At 36.8% G+C, this 22666-nt stretch overlaps 2 protein-coding genes across 2 annotated transcripts; one reads left to right on the top strand and one right to left on the bottom strand.

Annotated features, from left to right (window-relative positions):
• Nucleotides 1-442: 442 nt before the first annotated feature.
• On the top strand, nucleotides 443-16879 carry VPS26C (VPS26 endosomal protein sorting factor C). The gene is given in 14 exon segments (XM_032219563.1): nucleotides 443-1609; nucleotides 6464-6519; nucleotides 6521-6605; nucleotides 10563-10587; nucleotides 10590-10711; nucleotides 11995-12024; nucleotides 12026-12076; nucleotides 12733-12745; nucleotides 12748-12807; nucleotides 13923-13990; nucleotides 13992-14070; nucleotides 14573-14605; nucleotides 14608-14724; nucleotides 15910-16879. Coding segments are annotated over 14 exon segments (879 nt in total). The 5' UTR covers nucleotides 443-1552; the 3' UTR covers nucleotides 15993-16879.
• LOC116510715 (E3 ubiquitin-protein ligase DZIP3-like) lies at nucleotides 16626-22195 on the bottom strand (the record flags this gene model as incomplete). The annotated part of the gene is made up of 4 exons (XM_032220365.1): nucleotides 16626-18220; nucleotides 19782-19868; nucleotides 21003-21234; nucleotides 22173-22195. Coding segments are annotated over 4 exons (456 nt in total), but the record flags the coding sequence as incomplete, so codon positions are not given.
• Nucleotides 22196-22666: the final 471 nt, after the last annotated feature.

Below are 22666 nucleotides of genomic sequence, written 5' to 3'. Positions count from 1 at the left end.
AAACTGGTGTCATTTTAGAACATTCATTTAATTTAAAGCAGCCATCTCATCCCACTGAACTGTCCAACATGTCTTCTAATTTATATTCGATATTGCTAGAATATATTCTATCGCTGTTAAAAAGTTACACAGGTAGTCCTCGACATGACTACAATTGAGCCCAAAATTTCTGTTGCTAAATGAGACATCTGTTAATGATTTTGTCCCGTTTTATGACCTTTCTTACAATTGTTAAGTGAATCACTGCAGTTATTAAGCTAGTGACATGGTGGTTAAGTGAATCTGACTTCTCCATTGACTTCACCTGTTGAGATTACCAATGGTGATTACATAACCCCAGGACACTGCCACCATCATAAATATGAGTCAGCTGCCAAACATATGAATTTTGATCACGTGACCATGGGGATACTGCAACAGTTGCAAGTATGAAAAACGGTCATAAATCACTTTTTCAGTCCTGTTATAACTTTGGTCACTAAACAACATAACTCGAGAACTACCTGTATACATGCTGCTAGCAGCGGATTAGGAATAATGCACAAAGAACAGCAAAAGCCTAAAATTCAATTCGGTCAATCATCCAGAAAAGGTCTTTTCAGAAACTTACAATAAAATATAGGAATTAATCCAATCAGATTTCTGGAAAGAACAAAACGCAAAGGGATATTCTCAAATCCTTTAAAAGCATTTTAAAACAAATGTTTCCTTTAGGTTCCTTCCTGCATGAAGTAGCACACGTCGCAAAGGTTGCTTCTAGGTAACTCCGTATAAGGCTGCATCTATAGCTTCTTACAGGGCAACCCTGCCCACGATTACTGACGAAGAAATCTATTTTCAATAGACCCGCTTTTAAATATATTCTACGGTATTGTTATTTTGATAGCCACTGTTAGAATCCAAATGATGATGACCGTAGCACAGGTTTCCGGTTTGTTTTTAATTAAAAAAATAAGTACAGTTTTTAGCAGACAAAATCCTACATCAGCCGCCACTCACATATCGAAAAGTAAACGAAACGCTGGCATTCAGTGGGCGTAACCACCACCTACATCGCGCATGCGGGTCACATCGGGTAGGTTTAACTTCCTTTTCAATGCATGCTGGGAAATAGGGTTCCCTTGCCAAAGGGGTTTTCGGGGCGAAAATAGCAGCCTTGATTTCTTTCCCGCTGGCCTCCTTGCGTTCCCCATTTAGACTCTCCTGTTGCAATTCCAGGGGAGATAAGAGCGCCCGCGCACAAAATCCTCCACCTCTTCTTCTGGTTTGCTGCTAGGTAACCGAAACCCAGGCGGAGCGGAGGCGAGAGCTGAGCCTGAAAAAGAATGGCGCCTTAAGAACAACGGCATTGAGTCAGATGTGACAGTCGGTGCGCCCCGCCCTGTGACAGGGTGGAGTCAGCGGCGGCGAAAGGATCGGAGAAAACGGACTCCAGCCGTACAATCTTCTCCTATTTCCTTCCCCCCAAAAAGAATTGGCTGGAGTCACGTGGAAAGGGGCCGGTTGGGAAGGCACATGATCCGAGTGGCCCCAGAGGTTGGGAGTCGTCGCGATGGGTACCGCGCTGGACATCAAGATCAAGCGAGCTAACAAGGTGTACCACTGCGGGGTGAGCATTGTCTGCAGGTGCTGCTACACAAATCTGGCGATGTGGAGACGCTGGGATGTTAGGGAAGCTTTTGTTTGGGCGGAAAAGAGCGCTGCAACCTGGTTGCGATCTTCCTCGGGATTCACTCATTGCACTTCCGAAGACTTCGGCGCGTAAGAGTTTAAGGTGTTTTTTCAGCTCTCGTCCCCCCCACCCAGTCGGGGTTTTTTATACACACGCACACACGCAGGTCTTGGCGTATTCAGGTCTTTTCCCGCGTAAGATTGAGAGTATCTATATATCGTTTCGAAACGTCGCAAAGATAAACGTTTCGAAACGACGCCAAGACCTGCATACCTCTACCTGTGAAAATCTACGAAAACATATATGTGTGTGTTTGTGGAGCCGTGGGATCTGGGCGTCAGCATCTGGAACAGCGGATGAGATCGCGGTCGGTCGGATGATTCTGGAATCCTCCTGGGAGAGGGAGAGGAATGAAAAGAATGCCCGCCCTGACCAAACGGACACGTTCATGAGGGGAAAACAAAAAAAGAGAAGTCTTCCAGACATCTTGTGTGCAGGATTTTTTTCTGGACGTTTAGTTCCGTATGTAACCTCGCTACGTTCTAAAGGAGACTTTATACCACACCGCTTTGCCACCTGAATATCTGTTTCGTAAGAATTAGGTTATTCACATTTTTTAAAACTAGTAGTATTCTGGTATAGTTACAAAGTTGGGGATACCCTAACATTTTATAGGCTCTCTGTTTTCTACAGAGTCAGTGTTTGAATTTATGAAGTGCAGCAATGGCTTTGGAAGACAGGAGAACAACTCCTGTGTTCAAAGGGGGAAAACAGTACTTAGGAGTATTGGAGTTGAAGGCTTTGTTCCTGGTAATGTCAATGGTTCAAGATTTAGAAGATTAGAGTTGGAGCCCATTGTGTAAATCAGCGTTTCTCAACCTTGGCAACTTGAAACACTAAACTTTCAGAGCCCAGGATTCCTCAGTGAATAATCCCCACGAATCTTAGAAGTTGCCAAGATTGAGAAACACTGGCATTGAGTCTTGGTAAAAAGTAGCTATGTTTGCCTCTGTGCCAAGATGGAGTTGTGAAGGTTCGGACTACTCATACCCCCTGCAAATAAGAAAAAGACATAGTTGGGGAGATTGCTAATAATAATTGGGAGGGTCTAAAAAACTTTGGATTTTTTTTAAAAAAATCATGTTTTTAAAAAAAAATGCCATAAAAAGAAGGGTTCCTTTATCTTGTTCAAATATTTCTATTAACTTATAGCAAGAAGACATTTTACTTAGTGCACGAAGCACTATTTTCCCTGTTTAAAGGGCAAAATAGGGTGGTACTATTCTGCAATGCAAGGGGAAAATGCTTTCCTACCCTCAGCAGTCATTGGGCTTCTACCAAAGGAAGGAGGAGGATTCAGTGCCTGCTTTGTTTGGGATTTTTCTGTTGCTGAACTAGGGATTGGTGAATCTGCTTTTGACAAAGCTGAAAGAAAATAAACTGATTATTAACTGTTTATTAGATCTTGAACTTAATTTTTCCAAGCTTATCCAAACAATAAAATTGATACTTAGATTCTTAGAATCTTTAAGTTTGTAATTCCATTTATTAGAAAAAAATAAACATTTTAAATAAATAATTATTATGGTTTAAATAAATTATACTTTTATATTTAATAAATTCATTAACCATGATAATTGTGTGAGTAAATCAAATGCATGTTGCATTTGCATTCTTAAAATAATGTAACAAGATTACTACATGTAGTATAAAAGATGAATACTGCATATAGTTCAGCATCTTTGAAAATATATTTCCTCCCCAATAAAGCAATAAAGAAAATTCTCTTAAGGATACCTCTTTAGTGCCTCTAACTATTGAATCCCAGACTTTGTGGGCTGGCAAAAGAACCTAAAATTTCAATTCAAAATATTTCCTTGATAATTATTTACAGTACTATATTAATTTTTATATTAATTTATATTTTATATGTGAATAATATAGGAGCAGAACCTCAGAGTAAATTATTTATTGGGTTTTTATAGTTCTTTTACATTGAAATGCTATGCATGGTTTGTTAATATATAAACTATAGATTTGATCCAGTATATGGATTTGAATTTCATAGTTAATTCTCAGAACTATTCACTTCATTGCATTTGCATTCTAAAGTTTGCTGAAAATGTTGAATCATTTATGTTTGAATCATTTATATTAAGCACAACTATAATCTCTTATTAATTTGTTTTCAGGTATGCACTCGGTGTATTTTATAATCTATGTGATATTTTTCAAAAATTGTATTTGTTCTTGGCCAATAGTAAGGCATTGTCCTCACACAAATGTACACACATGTTCATGTCAGTGGCCAATACACTTTTAATTTCACAGGCGTTCTTTTAATATTTATTCATATGTACAATGAACAACCAAATGGACATCTTTGTAGTCTTGTTCAAATTTGAATGAGTCATTAAACATTCAATTATTCCCTTACATGCTTTCTTTCTATCACACATTGATCACTTTTACCTTGTTCAGGATTCATGCAAATCCTTCTATCATCAAGAATATTCATGTTATTGTATATTTTACTTTTCTGATCGAGAATTGTACAGTCAATTTTCTCAAATTCATATAGATCTCATTGCCACAGTTCCTGTAGCATAAAACCATATTGCATTTCTTAGATGATGTCCCCTCAGATATCTTTTCAATCCAAATATCACCAAACACTTGGATATGCCTGCTTTAACTAATTCTCTAGCAATTTTGCCATTCATGCATTTTACCTTTTTTAAAATAGGGAAATAAGAATGACATTCTTCCAAACATTAAGCTCATAAATGTTCATAAGCAAACCATTCTATATTTGATCATTTTCTAGTTATTCCATCTCTGTCTACAGTTTGCCATTTTCACAATATCTATTACTTCTTATTCAGAATCTATTTTCTTAGATACTTATAGCATTTATAGCATTCATTTCAACTCTTTTGATTTATTATTGTTTCCATACAAATTTTTCAATATTTTTTCATATTCATTATGTTAGTTCTACAGAAGGTTTCTTGTTTAAATTTTTTTCGCTCTCTTCCAAACAATTTTATTGTTTCGTTGTGGTTTTATTGTTTCGTTTCACTGTGGTTTTTAACTTTTCTCTTTTTATACTATATCATTTTTAAACAAAGATTCAGTTTTAATGCTCCCAGACAATCATCTTTCCTCTATTTAGAACTTTCATAAACCTTGTGGCCTCCACTAACTTTCTACATTTTTCATCATAAAGAATCAAACAGCCATACTTTTCTGTTCAGTCCTTTGTCTTCTATACACATAGATAAACTTAATTGATTAACATAGGAAGTCCTCAACTTATGACCACAATTGAGCCCAAAATTTCTGTTAAGTGAGGACATTTGTTAAGTAAGCTTTGCCTGATTTTACGGCCTTTCTGCCACAGTTGTTAAGTGAATCACTGCAGTTGATAAATTAATAATCCAGTTGTTAAGTGAATCTGGCTTCTCCATTGACTTTGCTTGCCAGAAGGTAGCAAAAGAGGATCACATGACCATGGACAGGATAGTGGTCATAAATATGAACCAGTTGCCAAGCATCTGGATTTTGATTACATGATCATGGGATGCTGCAAAGATCATGACTGAAAAACGGTCATGTCACTTTTTTCAGTGCTATTGTAATTTTGAATGGTCACTAAATGAATTGTTGTAAGTCGAGAACTATCTGTACCCCACCTTTGAACATACTTAATACTCCTTCCTCCTCCCATTTTCCCCTCAATAGCCCTGTGAGGTAGATTGCAGAGAGTGACTGACCCAAAGTCACCCAACTTGCTTTCATGCATAAGGCAGGACTTGAATTCATTATCCCCTGGATTCTAACCTGGTGTCTTAACTTTAAGACCAAACTACTATTTTAAAGACTTCTAAGTAAATGCATCAAATAATACAATTCTTATTCATTCTGAGGACTCCACACAACTCAATTCCTATTATCACCATACCTTGAATTATAATAAGCAATTGTCAACATCATATGAATTCCTATTTTAATATATATCCATAGCAATATAATTGGCACCAATCATACTGTCTTATATAATTTTATTCCTTTCATGCATAATTAAATCTGTCCTTTTACTCACATGCATGACCTCTTTATTACATATATTCTTGTGCTGCATAAGAATGATGTGACTAAATTCTATTGCATTCTCAGCCAATATCCCTCAACATTGTTATTGTGGTGAAAAATAGAGTGTACATTATGTATTCCCCCTTGAGTTTTTGAATAAAAAGGTGAAATATCCTCACTAATCAAATCCCAACATACATACATTTTTTCATTTTATTTGTTTATTTGTGCTCTTTACCACTTATCCTCTTGCATTCCAAGTTGCAATCTTACATATATTATTGTTCTCAACAAATGGATTAATATTAATCTACTATGTCATGCAAGAGGTTTCTGCATAAAAGTACTCTGATACAGTAAAGGAAGAGTAAACTACATGATCAGATTTAGATAGAGTCATGCCACAGGCAAAATTCTCTACTAATTGTAAAAATACAATGTTGGTAAGCTTTAGCACATTTTGGCCACTATTCTATGCAAACTAAGATATCTAAACTGAAGACTACCTTTGCAAGCCAACTTAATATTACGTACTTCCAACTAATCAGAAGGTCCATGCAGTATATTGACATATTAAGTGTACTGGTACTTCCTTGAGAATTATTGTATTGATATACTTAAATTATCATAATATATAAATGTAAGTAGTAGTATCAAAACTGATCTATATGATGTTCTCAATTTTTCCCCAATTAGGAAGTTCTCACTGGAGTGGTGGTCATAACAAGTAAAGATTCAATCCAGCATCAGGAATCTCATTAACAATGGAGGATCTGTAAATCTGCAGCTCAGTGCTAAAAGTGTTGGTGTGTTTGAAGCATTCTGCAATTCTGTTAAGGTACAAACAATAAAAAACATGCATTATGGAGACTTTTCTATCAGAGTATATGAGAAGAATATAAATATAGGGAGGCTGTTCTTATTAGATCAGTCCAGTCATGGTGACTGATGGACCCACAAGGGTTCCAGAGGATCTGGAGAGTGTTCCATAGGATCTACAGCAATGTCCATGACGGCCTTTAGTTGCTGTTTAGAACAAGAGGCCAGCTGTTGCCTTATATTGGATTGCACCATGCAGTCTCTCATTCCAATGGATCTCATCGTTCCCTGTGGTTTACGGAGATGCCAAAGGAGATGAAACGGGAGAGGAGACATCTAGAGTACTTCTGGATATCAACAAAGGACGAACTCAATCAAGCTAGATGAGAGTTGCTATAAGGATCCACTTTGTGGTGGTAATGAAATCACAATACTTTTGCTGTTATTGCGCCATAGCCTTTTTCTTGGTGACCTGAGCCCATTCAAATTTGTCCCCGGTTAGACTCCAGCGTTGGTGCAAGTTCTGGTGGAGATGCCTGGGAACGGTTTTGAGTCCAAGGGTCCTTACAACTGTGAGTTCAGCCATCTTGCTCTTCCTTGTTGACCATGGCTCCTTGGGAATAGGCCTTGCAGCATTTTTTTTGTCAAAAGTTTTTTTTTTTAACATACATATAATCCAAAGTATACCTTTACATCTTAACAAACATTTTTTGGGTATTCAATAATATATCAATTCCTTTTGCCATTAAGCCTCTTCAATTTTTATTTGCTCTTCTGCTTTCCATACACCATGTTATAGTCTATTTCATCTTCAGTTCTCCTCTTCTCCTCCCTGCCTTCTTCTTCCCTCTACCCTCTCTTTCTTCTCTACTTCCCTTGCTCTCTCCTTCTCCTCTCTTTCCACACCTTCCCTCTCTCCTGCTCCTGCAGTATTGAATTCATTCTTGAATGAGAGGTTGTTCCTTCATCTCTTACAGAGTGTTGGTTCATCTTCCCGCCCCCTTCCTCAAAAAGCCATTACTGGATCCCACCATACTGCACAATGTAGAGAAGCTGGCTGCCCAGCAGTTTCCACAGATTATTGGAACCCTTTCAGTCAGGATTCAAGCTCACACTTAATTATATTGGTTGTGCAATTGGATTATTCTGTCAGGAGTAAGATGGAGATAGTACATCCATTCTGGATGTCACTGATCTCTTGATGGCTTTCAGTACCATTGATCATGGTATTTTCCTGGATTGGCATTGGGGATTGGGAAAGGATTACACTAATTGTTCTGGTTCACTTCCTTCCTATGGGGCCAATAGCAGTCAGTCGTGGCCTGCCAACTGCCAGCAGGCTCGGACAGTGAGGAGGTTGGGAAGGAACTGGGCCAGCCGTGGAGTCTGGAGAAGGCTCTGATGGGTGTTCTGCTTTGGGAGACAGAGATGGGGCCAGGGTCATCCAACATTTATCAGCCGCTTTTGGAGTCTGAGATAAGAAGGGGGAAGAAGGACAGCTGAAGCCTCTTCCAGATGTGCGTATGCGCAGAGCTGCCAGGAGAAGGGAACAACTAAGGAACAGGGGTTGACTCAGAAGAAAAGGTGCAAGTGGATGCTGAATCCACTTGCACCGTTGATCTCTGGCAGGCCCGGGATAGGGGCTGTTCCTCTGTCCTGGTCCTATTAGACCTCTCAACGGTTTTCGATACCATCAACCATGGTATCCTACTGCGACGACTCGAGGGGTTGGGAGTGGGGGGCACCGTTTTACGGTGGTTATCCCCCTACCTGTTGGATCGATTGCAGTTTGTGTTGACTGGAGGGCAGAGATAGACCCCGAGGCACGTCACTTGTGGGGTGCCCCAGCGGTCGGTTCTCTCACCCCTCCTGTTCAACATATATATGAAACCACTGGGTGAGATCATCTGTGATTTTGGGGTACAGTATCATCAATTTTTTTTTTTTAAATATGCTGATGATACCCAACTTTTCATCTCTATCCCAACCACCCAAACGATGCCCTCGACGTGATGTCCTGATGCCTGAAGGCTGTGTGGATCTGGATGGGGAGGAACAGGCTCAAGCTCAATCCCTCCAAGACGAGTGGCTGTGGTTTCCATCATCCCATTTGTGCAGCTTGTTCCATCTTTGATGATAGGGGGAGAAATTTAGCCCCCTCAGAGAGGGCCCGCAATATGGGCGTCCTCCTGGATACGCGGCTTATGTTTAGAAGAACACCTGACAGCCGTGACCAGGGTGGCCTTTTATCAGGTTCACCTGGTACATCAGTTGCGCCCCTTTCTGGATCGGGATGCTCTGCACAGTCACTCATCCCCTCGTCCTTTTTCGCCTGGACTACTGTAATGCTCTCTACATGGGGCTGCCCTTGAAGAGCAGCCAGAAGCTTCAACTGGTCCAGAATGCGGCTGCACGGGTTGTCATGGGGGCACCAGGTACTCCCATGTTACACCCCTTTTAGGTGTCTTGCACTGGTTGCCGGTTGTCTTCCGGGTGTGATTCAAGGTACTAATTATGACCTTTAAAAGCGCTCCATGGCTTAGGCCCAGGGTACCTGCGAGACTACCTACTGCCACCGGTAGCCTCCCATCGTCCAGTGCGATCCCACAGAGTTGGCCTCCTCAGGGTCCTTGGGAGAAGGGCGGCATATAAATTGAATAAACATAAACTATACCAACAAACTCCCTACTTTTAAACCATTGTCCATTTCTTGAGGTTCTGTACTATACTTTCACCACAAAAGATAATGTTTAATTCCTAAAAATAGTGTTACGCCTACTATGTACAGTAGCTGTTTAATGTCTTTTTATTTTCTTTTAATGTATTTAAACATTTATTAGACTTCCATAGGTAAGATTTAAGTGTTGAAGTAGTTAAAGAGATACTTTTTCATTTTATATGATAGTCTTGATCTGACTAGTCATAATCTTGAAGTGGATGGGTGGACAGTTTTTTTAATTAGATATTGAGAGTGTTGAGCATTGAGCATGTCTTAATTTTCAGTTAGATTATGCAGGTTATTTCAGATGTAACAAGGCTTTTATTATTTTTACTATTTTGAAAGCAGTTCTAATACAAATGAAAAAGATTACATGAAATGCATGTGTGGTGTTTTTAAATTTTATTTATTTATTTTTTTGGGTAAACATTTTTTATTTTATAACATAAAAATTCCAATTTCAGTTGAACAGTGTGTTGTGTGGGTACAAGTAATTTAGAAAATAATAATCAAAATGTTTACAGCAATAGTAGTTACATTAACATTGATTCTATAGTGACAGTAATACTTGCTTAACCATTTTAACAAATCTCTTATAACATTAGGTCCTTTTCTTACATTTCCACATTTCTAACTTCTGTTTTTATTAGCCAACCATTGATAAAAAGAGTCCCATGTCGAAAATATTCAGTTTCTTCTTTTTCCTTAATTATCATGGTTAATCTATCCATTTCTTCACTTTCTAATATTTTTAAATTACATTTTCATCTGTCGGGATTTCTTCACTTTTCCTGTGTTTTTTAATTTATATGCTGTCTAACTGAGCAGTGTGCATATGTATGTATATATGTGTGTACACATACATAACACTTACATACATATACCCACAAACCATTTGGAGAGCTTTATAGACACAGGAGGCTCTCTGCTATCTATTCATGTCTCTGATGTATGAAAGGGAGGCAATGTTAACCAGAGCAAGTGGAAACAGAAAACTTCTGTGCATTCAGAAGAGCAGAGAATGCTTGTGCTGAGTTTAATGTAATGTGTAGACGTTGTCTAGAATTGTTTGCAATTGAGTGTACGCTATATTTCTGCAACTTCAAAGAGTGAACCTGAATGGACAGGATTGCGGCTCTATTTCTTATGATACATTTAAAAATGTGCATTTTCAGAAATTCGTAAGCTTTTTGTTTGCAACAAAAAATAAAGGACAATTAACAATTAAGTCTTTCTAATTTTTTATTCTTTTTGCAGCCTATCCAACTGATTAATAGTACGGTAGAATGGTAAAATCTGGAAAACTGCCTAGTGGTAAAACAGAAATTCCTTTTGAATTCCCACTGCAAGTAAAAGGAAGCAAAATTCTTTATGAAACTTACCATGGAGTTTTTGTCAATATCCAGGTGAGAACAGATGACAGTCTACAAAAACCTTACTCTTTATAGTGGATTGTACCAATTGCTTTAATTTTTTAAGATTAAGCGAAGGAAATTCCATTAAAGACGTTGTCTGATAGCATGAATTTCTTCTTTTATTCAGTTTAAAGAATCCCATAAGAGCTATAAAAAACTGCACCTTAACGTATTTTCTTCATATTTCCATTATTTAAAATGAAGCAAACTATAGATCCTAGCAAATCAGAAAAATATTGAAGAGGAGATTCTTCATAGAAATGTACAGACTTTTACATTGTCGGATTTTTAAAAAAAATGAGATTCATCTTACGTAACATAAGCTCAGATCACTATAAGCTCAGATCACCTCACCACCGTCCAGACCTTCCGCACAGCCCTTAAGACCTGGCTAGCCCGTCAGGGCCTGGGGACAAAGATAACTGTCCCCACCCGAATGATGAATGAATGTTGCTTACTATTTTACTTCTATGTATTGTTGTGTCTATTGTCTGTATACCCCCCCCCCCTGATTTTATGTAAGCCGCCCTGAGTCCCCTCAGGGAAAAGGGCGGCCTATAAGCATTAATAATACAAATACAAATACAATACTATAAATAAGTTTCTTTCTGTAAGCTGCAGTATAGCATAACAGAAGTGATCTGGCGTGTGGTTTTAATTCAGAATTGATATGGCTCAGTGTCTAATCTCTTTTATTGGTTAAACATGGGAGTTTAACTAACAAAACTCATTGGGATTTATGATGGAGGCTTCCTTTGAGCTAATGATGTACTGCAGAAATTTTTGTCTCAAACTATTTGCTTCCCTTCCTTTAGCAAATTATTCAAATCTATACAAGATATTAACATACCTAGTCTTATGAAAAACACTAGGCTTATTCTTCTTTTTTGGCAATGCTTTTTATTTCTAATCTTGAATAACATGGCTTTATTATTACTATAGTTTTAGGGAGATGACCATTGGATTTAGCCCAGTAGCAAAAAATGATGAAATCCTTATTTGCTTTGTGTTTTTAATTCCCTGCTTTGATTTGATTTGATTTTCAGCAGTGTGTCCAAAATATTTTTGAACTGGAAGATTTTTAGAATATATCTTTCTTTAAACTAAAAACATTTTGAAATGATGCCGTTCTAGGTAGAATTTCCATAGTAGATAAAAATTATAGTAACTATAAATAAAATACCAATTTACAAAATTAGAAATAATAGTAATAAATACTTATTTTTTAATTTCATGAGCAGAATAATACCTTTTTGTTTTGCATATTTGTATAGTATACTCTTCGATGTGATATGCGACGTTCTCGTCCTGGCCAAGGATTTGACAAAATCTTGTGAATTTATAGTCCATTCACCAGTAAGTTTGCTTTTAGGAAGAGAACTTGTGAATATATTCATTAGTTGTAGTTGGATTATATCGAGGTCCTGGATTAGAAGCAGGAAGATCTGAGTTGTCCACACTCAGCCAGAAAATGATGGAATAACTTTGGCCAAACATACTATCAGCCTATTCCACCACCAGGACTTTTGTTCTTATGAAAATAGGAGGAGGGAGTGGCATATATGTCACTTGGAGCTCCTGAATGAAAGCAGAACATAAATCTGATAAATAAAACAAGAATAGGAATTTGACCTTAATAATGAGTTCACTGTATAATATACTGTATGTATTTGCAGTTGCTGCTATAAGTGCCCTAAAATACTAGACTGGCCTTGGCTATAATATGAGTTTGCTCTTCATGATCATTAGATGGAATAGAAAATTTTCAAATGTTACTTTTTAGCTTAATTAGAGCATGCTTCAAATTATGGGATTAGAGCATGCTTCAAATCACGGGATGTTTGATTACCTTAATTGATCTTACCAAATTAATTTTCTTCCCAAGACTATTCTAGTAGTGATTTATTCTAGCTCTTCTAACACTTAAAAGTACATGATTTCAAATATTACTTTCTCAAAGTAATAAATGACTACTAGATTTATTTCTGAACTTTCTTTTCATTCTTTTATAGCCTCAGAAAGGTAACCAACTCCAAGCCCTGTAGATTTTACTATTACTCCTGAAACATTACAGAATTGTGAAAGAGGTAAGAACCATTTTAGAAAGCAGTTTGTGGAATGGTTAAGGCAACAGACTGGACACTTATGAGTTCTAGTTGCACCCTAGGCACAAAGGCAGCTGGGTGGTATTAGGTTAGTCACTTTTTTCTCAGTCCTAGGAAGGAGCCATGGCAAACCATTTCCAAAACCTTGTCAAGAAATGGCAGGGGGCTTGTCTAGACAATTGCAAAGAATCCACACTAACTTGAAGCACAAAAAGAAAAAGAAATGGTTTTAAAAAAGTTGAAGCTCCCAGAACAGTAGAAGAATAGGAGCACATGGATGAGGAAAGAAAATATTTCTATTAAAGGATGTATCTAAGAAATTCCTTCCGTTTACTTTTCAAAATGATTTTGGTGGCCGGAGGGGGGAGGGGGAGAAAAAATAGGTTCTTTCTCTGTGGGTGAAAAATCAGTTAAGCAAAACTAGATTTGAGAGAGCCAGCACTTTATAAAAGCCATCACTGCTTGGGGAGAAAATCCCAAAGGAGTTCCTTTTCAAAGGGTTCCCGATAGCTTGAAATGGATCTGGCTTTGGGAGGCAGGGCTTTGCTCATATCCTTTATATGTCATTGAGATTCCTGGAGAAGATATTGGGAGGTGTCTCTTAATTTTCAGTGATGAATGTGACCCTTTCTTTATTAAGGCTTATATAGGTGACTATTCTCAGTATTTTGCATCTTATGATAATTAATTTAAGTTTCGCTGATTTCAGTAGGCATGCTGTGAAGATGACTAAGTATAGATCCAACCATTCTTTATGAAGTGCATAGTTTTCTGTATATTATAGTTCAATTAACTGTACCTACAGATTTAACATCTGAGGAGTTAACTGCAGGTTACACTAAATATATGTTTAGAAAATCACCTGTTACTTACATATATTTCACTTCTATTTTGAAGAAAAGATACTGAATGGGATAAGGAGAGGTGATGAAAGAGTAAAACGTAATTTCTTCTCTCTTCCGCTATGAGCTAATGAGAATAAGAGGCAAAGAGCCATGCTATAAAATGAACATAATATGTGACAAGAACATTTTACAACTAGTATATAAATTCCCCCCCCCCCCACTCACTCACTCCCTCTCTTTGCTTTTAGAGAGCATTGCTTCCAAAATTTCTCATAAGAGGCCATCTCAATTCAACAAACTGCATCATAACACAACCTCTAAACAGGGGAACTGATAGTGGTGAACTCTGATGCTGCTGTTAAAAGCATTGAACTCCAGCTAGTACGAGTGGAAACCTGTGGTATGTCTTTATGTCTGCCGGTGCATAAATTGGTGTTGGAGAACAGAATTGGAAGTGTATTCTTGAGTTGTGACTGTGAAATGCTTCTGTCATTCCAGATATGATAGAGGGACAGTTAGGCCCTCATCCACATCCAAATGTTTCCTGTTGTGATAATGGTATTGGTGAATTTATTTGGCAGTTAACAATCTCATATACAAATAAATAAAACTTTGATGTAATTTTATTAATTCCAAAGTGAAACCATCTTTAGAAGTTTGAAATAAATGTTCCAGATCTGTGTAATACTAAATTAACTTCATTAATTTTTAATACAGTTCATATTTGAAGTTCCTCTTGCAGCTCTGAAGTGATTGGAACGGCTCCTCAAAGACATCCAACCTACATGAGTGACTCAGACATCTTGATGATGAATGGTTAATTATTAAACCTGCCTGCATTTGAATGTATTATTTAGTAAGTTGGGGGCTCTGAATGCCACTTGTCTCTCATTTTTGCAAAGGCTGTGCTGAAGGTTATGCTAGAGATGCCACTGAGATCAGAACATTCAGATTGCTGATGGCGACGTCTGCAGAAATCTTCCTATTCCAATCTACATGGTCTTTCCAAGATTATTTACATGTCCTACACTGGAAACTACAAACTTCAAAGTTGGTAAGAACGCATTTTAAACTGTTAAGACATACAAACAGTGGTGTTGCCCAATGCTTTATTTCCATTATGGTCACCCACACTTAGAACAAAAAACTATTGGTAGGATATCAGCTGTACAAACCTGTATCACGTTTTCCTTTACTTGACTTTTCCATTGAAATAGGTGTGATTTTGTTAACTTCTTTTTTTATAGTAGCGCTGGTTAACCATTTGGTTGTATTGTATCATCTTTTCTTGACAGCCTTTCCTTGGAAGAGTCATGATCATAATTACAGATTTTTGTAAAGACCTGAGATTGTTTGATACATTTTGTATACCACTGAATTCAGTTCATCTCCTAATAGTTAACCATAGATTAGAGTTTGCAGCAAATACCCATTCAGCAGAACTCAGAATCCAGAAGTAAAGAATCAGTAATCACAGAAACTATATAACTTTTTAAAGCCATTTTGCCCTCCCTAGGCTCCAGAGGCTTTATAGGAGCCTGGGGAGGGCGAAAACAGCCTTTCCACCCCCTCCAGAGGCTTCAGCAGCTTTCCTGAAGCCTCCAGAGGGCAAAAAACTGGCCCTATGGGCAAACCGGACATTCAGGAACGTTGCTCATTGGACTGTTTTTAGTTCTCCGGAGCCTTCAGGGAAGCCTCCGGAAGGCCCCTTAAGGCTGTGGAGGGCTTAAATCGACCCTATGAGCCAACCAGAAGTCCGTTCCTGAATTTCCAGTTTGCCCATAGGGCCGGATTTTGGGGCTCCAGAGGCTTCAGGAAAGCTTCTGAAGCCTCTGAAGGGCCTCCGGGAAGGCGGGGAAGGCTGTTTTCACCCTCCCCAGGCTCCTATAAAGGCTCTGGAGCCTGGGGAGGATGAAAAAAGCATGCTAAAAATGTGTTGCGCCTGTCATGCATGCATGCGTGCTGGGGGGGTCGCGTATTGCACATGACCCCCTGCGCTCCCCCCACATGCAAGCCAAAAAAGGTTTGCCATCGCTGTATTAAACATGAGTTTAGTTTAAGCAAAAGGAAAAGCTTGGATTGCTAGGTATATTTTAAAATATTTTTGAACAGTACTGATTTAATGTGTACTGCTTTACACTTTGCTATACTAACAACTTTATTTATATGTGCTACAGGTATCCCAGATGGTAGATCTAATAATCTGTGCTAATTCCAGAATATTTTCTTTTTTTCACAGAATTTGAAGTTAACATCGTTGTTCTCTTGCATGATGATCACTTAATCACAGAGAACTTTCCACTGAAACTTTGCAGAATGTGATTAGGTTTGCTTTACAATTATTATCAGACTAGATGCCTCCCATTTGTGGGGCATCAAAACAATTGGCATTGCAGGCACTAAGTAATATAGCTATGATTGAGCAGAATTTTAAGTTACAATAACAATGTTCTGACCCAATAAGTCAGTGTTTAATAAGCACTGATTCACATTTGTCTGTAATGCCATTGCAATGCAAGTGTTAATCTAAGTTAAAATGGGGCCTACATGGCCTACACTTCTGTCTATTCTTATTTGTTTATGAGAGTTCTGTGAGTAAGAAATTTAGACAGAGAAGAAGAGTTGCTTATAGCAATGTTTTGACCAAAATTATTTTGTATATATGTCTTAGCCTATTATACTAAAAAAATTCTACCTTAATTTTGGAAACTTTTGTATGTCCTATGAGATGTCCCTACAGTCATGAGAGATTAGAAATGCACTTATCAAAATATTTGACTGACATACTAAAACTATTCAAAACAAGTTGAATTTAGACATTCCTGTTTCCTCTGCTAGCATCTAAAGACTTAATTATCGTAGCTTAATTGGTAAAAATGTTGGTCTGACCTTAATAACTGATTGGAGGATTAGTCATAAGGAATAGTTATGATTCAGTGCTGGCATCTTGTTACCAGATTGATGTTACAAGGCAAAAATAATTTGAGGCAACATAGAGGAAAGAGCATGGTAAAGGCGGTAGAGGTAAATGAGAAGGTAAAATTATTGCACTTTTCCTACCATTGGAAGATGTTGAACTATATATTGAATACATTTCACTTTGATGTAGCATCAGCTTGGCAATACTGATAGAAAGTAAACTTTATCTAACACCTGATATATCTGATTGTTGATGTCAATAAATCATTCATATGTCCATCCAATGAGTACAATTAACTGTGATTCATTGATTTGCATAAAATACCTTAGAGTGTATTTTGTTCTTCATAAATACCCACTAGGATGTCTTAATTTAAGTGAGCCCGTTTTGCTATGCTTGCTGGTGCCCAGGCTTGGTATGTGTGGTTGTGCTTTGCTATTTGATTTTGTGAATCCAGCTAATGTGATCTATAATATAAAATAAGCCTTATGGTTTCAGGCATTGAAAGCATGTGTAACCAAATTATCATCAGTGAAGCTGATCATATGAACAAGCAAAAACAGACTAAAAAAACATTATTAGTTTATTTAAAAATGAGAAAAGAAGGAACTACAGGTAATCCTCGACTTATTTCCTTTAGTGAATATTTGAAGTTACAACACAACTGAAAAAAGTGACGTGGCCATTTTTCACACAACTTTTGCAGCATCCCATGAGCAAAATCCAGATACTTTTCAGTATCTATGAGTTTGTGTCTTGGAGTCATGTGATCACTTTTTGTGACCTTCTGACAAGCAAAGTTAATGGGAAGTCAGGTTCACTTCACTGTTTTACACAATTTTACACTGAAGTGACAAGAAAGGTCATAAAATGGGAAAATAAATTTAACAAGCATGTTGCTTACCAAAAGAAATTTTGGAGTCGTGTTACCTCTCTTGCACACTCACACATCGCATTAAATAATGACTTTAAATCATGGTGTATTGATTACATCCTAAACAATTTGTGAATTAAGATTACTTTCTAAAGAGGAGGTTATCTGTGAAAATCTAAAAGAATCGGGCTCCAAATGTACTGAATAGCATTGCTCACTAATAACTAATTGAAGGTATAAAGACTAAAGTCTTATAAACTAACAAGTAAAACTAAACAAATCTGTACTTGACAATTTTATTATGTTCTTTATTAAAGAGACAATATCTATTAGATATATTTTGTTAACTTTTTGAACTGCTCTACTGTAATATAGTAAAAATAGCTAATACAGATATATAAATTACATATTTCTGCCAAAAGTACAGACACAGATTAACAACAGGATATATATAATGTTGCACCATGTATCTTGACTCATTGGAAATGGCGGAACTAGCTAAATGTATATATTTTCCTCAAGCTACAGAGAGGTAATTTAAAATACAATATACTGGAAATAACTGGAACAGAATTAATATATAATTTTATTATCATGATTTTAAATAATCTAAATATCATTCTTGCTAATCTGTATATTGCATTATTTTAAGTTTTTTTGGTTTCGTCCAGGAAGCTCAGGATAATCTTCTCGCAAAAGTATGTGACGCCGACATGTTGGACATGTACTGTGCTCCTTAATCCATGGCCCAATACACTATATAAGACATAAAAAGATTGTACAAATATCTGATTAAAAATATAGGGCTATGAAATATGGGAAGAATCTGCTCTTAAAAAATAAAGTAAAATTGAACAAAATATTTTAAACCTCCAAAATTAATGTCTGCACCCCTGCAATCATATGAAAAAAAATTGGTGCTTAGCAGTCCACAAAGGTGCCTTAACTCCCCCCCCCCCCCCCAAATCTCTGCCTGCCCTTTTGGCTGCCCTGGACCGCAGAAATTCATGGCCAGTGTTGGAACTGAAATAGATCCCCAGGGCCTTCAGCAGTCTCAGCTAGTTGCCAACCACCCAGTCTTTACCTTAGGCCCAGCACCACTGCCACCTCATGCCCCGTGACTTGGCCAGCCATACCAGCAACACAATGCCATGCCTCAGCTGTTCCTACTCCCTCCAGGCTCTACTGTGTTCTGCATGCTGCTTTGCTGCCTTCCTCTCACTGCTGATGAAATGGGCCTGGCCTGAGCCTGTGCAAGGAAGCTACTAACCATGCCAGGATTTCTTCCTGAGGTAATTTGTGTCACCCTCCAAATAATGCACTGTTCTCACAATGCTTCAGAAGGTTTCTGAGGCCTGAAATCTTGCGAGAAGGCTGCACCACCATTCTCCAAATCATATACATCATTTTAGTGATTCTTTTTTGAGATTATGTTCAAAAAGTTTCCGGCACCAAGTACGTGTTTCACAGTTGCAATTTCTTGGTTTAAACCTCTGAATTCTCACCCTGTGGGCTGCTTTTTCTGCCACTTCCAAACAGACTGCTATTCCTCCTGTCTAATATGAAAAAAGCAATCCTTTCTTAAAGTGCCATCCCTGAACTGGTCATTTTAAATTACTATCATCCAGTCTCCAACATCCCAGTTTTAGGGAAGTTGAAGGATATCACTGACAGGGCTCTGGAAGAGAAGAAAACCTTGTACTTCCTTGAGGAATGTCAAGAATTACCAGTTTAAGAAACATTCTGCAGGTGAGGCTTTCAAAAAGAAATATTCTACTTTACTGGGCATTGTGGGATCTCAAGGAAAGTGGAGGATATTGTATTTTAGAGTCCACAAAGAAATGGTACAGAAAATTCACATTATTTAAGCATCTTTCTGCTCATAGTTTTTGGTGCTGATATGTGAAAGGCAACATATCCTATCCTATCCTAAGGAAAAGCAATACTGTAGCTATCTAAAAGTACAACTGCAATAATACATAATGCTATGGAAGCATTATATTTCCATACAATTATGGTATACCCATTTTTGAAATTGAAAAACTCATTTCTTAAGTGAGGTAGATCACATTAAACATACTAAAATATTTTTATGCTATACGTATCAGCCTGAGCAGTGAAAGACTGGTTCTGGAAACCAAGATGATTTCAACTTCCACAATATAATTTGTGTTTTTGCTCCCTAAGAGCAAGTTCCCTAAGTATATATTGCAAAGATTATGATTATATTAAAAATTGATGCAACACAGTAGCAATTATCTAGTCATTTACAAAGTTGCAAGGAACAAATAAAAATCTATGCTGATAATTCACTTACCAGTTTGTGAAATCTATGTCCACAATCCAGAACATGCAACAGATTTGAATTTAGCTCTTCATGACATATTACACATGGATCATTATCCTATAGAAAAATGCATTTGTCACTTCAAAACTACTTCAAAAATTATTGATTTGCTGTGCATTAACAGAAAATAAATACAGGCTCTCAAAAAAATTCCAAAAAGTAATTGCCATATCTAATATTTTACATGCATAAAAATCTCCATGATCTGCTGTTAAAGTGGCAGACTTAAGTCAGTGTGTGATCTCCTGAAAGCAGTTGATTCAGCAAGTCTGAACCAAATGGGCGGTTTGACTCAATTACCTTTTAAACAGAAATTTAGCAGCATCAAAATAAAAATGCATCATTCTAATCCATGAGGCTTTCCAAAATTTATTTACTTAAGTCTAGAATAAACGTTATAACCCAGTGTCAATAGATTAGAAAAAATATTGCATCCAGAGTTCTATAAGTGAATTCTGCTCATTAAAGAGCATAGGAAAAGACACGGGTTCAGAGAACCAATGAAGATTATGTACTTTACAATTATATGGCTCCCCCATTCCAATTCCTATAAAGTTATCTTTCATGCAACATATTATTTTTCTAATAACTATTTCATTTGTGGAAAAAATAGTGCTATATCATTATTGTTCAGTTATTCATTAAAATTTATATGAGATGACGAAGGTGGGATCATATGTGTCATTAGTATGGAATTGCAATGCTCCCACAAGAGACCCAAGTCCAGCCCCCCCTCCTTGAATTCCATTGACTATCTATCTAGCACCAATTTGCCTTGACCATTAGATCACATTCTTGTGTATGGATAGCATGTAAAAAATAGAAGTGCTTAGAACTAAACTTCTGTTCCTGGTTATTTCCACTTGACAAAACCTTTGAGAAAATTTTAATTCCAGTCTTTAATAAGATTTTGGAACCTCCCATGTCATATTGGTATGGAACAGTGTTCACTTTTACTCAATTCAACTTTGAAAAAAAATCTGAATTTTGAAAATTGATTAATTTAGCTCATTCTCTGATTTCTATATTAGACACTGCCTACATTTTGAAAACTATTCTAAGACCTTGAAAAATAAAAAGTTTATGTTTAAAAATTTTAAAGGGCTTTGGAAAGAATATATATGACATTTCTAAAATAACACCAATTATCTAAGTGATTTATCAAAACAATAGTTTTCATAGAAAACCTACAATGGCATCATTTGATTTTTTCCACTTTGATTTTGAAGTTTCACCAATATTTTTCCATGGCATCTGATTTGATTGAGGTGGAAGTCTAGTTTTATTTTTCTTTTCATTAGCAGCTTTAGATTTTGGTTTATTTTGTATCAATGTGTTTAATACTTTTTGAGTATGACTTCCATTTTCTCCTGAAGTACAAGAGGATAACTTTTCATTTTTTCCAGAAGAGGAAAGAACCTTTAAAAACATAATGGAGAAGTATTAGTAACATATTTTTAATTTATACTTTATTTTTGCATGTTTAGGCAGTTGACAAATATGCTGTATGAATTAAAAATAAATGATTATTTGAAGCAAAACCAAAAAGCAAACAAAAGAGAACATATCAGTAATAAGCATTCCAAAATAGCACCAAGATAAAAAATGTCTAAGCAAAAACAAAATCCCTCTGATAACACATACTGAATGCCAAATAAAAATGAAACATGAAAAACCTATACAGGTAGTCCTCAAGTTACAACAGTTCACTTAGTGACCAAAGTTATAGCAGATTTGAAAAAACTGACATGACCATTTTTCACACTTATGACTTGCAGTATCCTCATGGTCACATGAACAAAATTCAGATGCTTGGCAACTGACTCATTTATCACGATTGCAGTGTCTTGGGGTCATGTGATCACCTGTGACCTTTTTGACAAGTAAGTTAATGGGAAGCCAGGATTCACTTGACAACCATATTACTAACCTTAACACTTCAATGTTTCACTTAACTATGGCAAGAAAAGTTGCAAATGGGGCAAAATCAAAGACGTTTACTTAACAACAGAGATGGTGGCTCAGTTGTGGTGGTTAAGTCTATGACTACCTGTATAACTTGCTTGGGAAGCTATTCAGAGTCTTTTGAAGCTACAACAGAAAAAGACTTATTGTTTCACTTCTCTTTTGATATGATGCGACTTAACTACAGGGACTCGCCATACATATTCAGAATGAATGATAACCGACACAACCTAAATTTTTTCCCCACCTTAGGTAGAACATGAATGAGTCAATTTAGATTTTCTTTTGTGAATTTATCAATAGCAATTACAGTAGCATATATACCATAGTGTATCATATGTATTGTATGGGGGTTTCTTGATAGCTACCATAAACATTTTCTGGAAATTACCTTTTTTTGTGTTTGGATGATCCAAGAATAAATTCAGTTACCCTGTTTTAGGTACTCATCTGTGGCTCAACTTGTTTCGGTTTTTGACATGCCTTCTTTATAAAATTTTCTACATCTGAACTGCAGGAGAGAAGAAACACAGGTATTCAGATATTTTGCGGAAGATAAATACTGTACAAATATTTTAGAAAACCTGATTATCTACAAACTGAATTGCATTCTATGCCCCGGCCCCATTAGTATTCTCAAGAAAATATATATAATAGAATATTTAAAATAGCCACTTACTATTTCTTTACCTTAAAGCATTCCTAGAAACATTGAAACTTAAGAACATCCACAGGTCTTTAGATAAAACAAAGACTCCACTCTGAATTTAAGTGTTTAACTCATCCCATGAATACTTAGTTCCCACTCCTGTTTCCGAAGAATTGTGCAACAGGGTCACATATAACTGAACCCCAGGCAAGGACTCTAGATAATAATGATTTACTATACT

This window comes from Thamnophis elegans, chromosome 6 (assembly GCF_009769535.1).
Source record: "Thamnophis elegans isolate rThaEle1 chromosome 6, rThaEle1.pri, whole genome shotgun sequence".
Classification (NCBI taxonomy): Eukaryota; Metazoa; Chordata; class Lepidosauria; order Squamata; family Colubridae; genus Thamnophis; species Thamnophis elegans.
The sequence above is the reverse complement of the archived record's forward strand: the minus strand, read 5'-3'. Positions and strand labels throughout refer to the sequence as shown.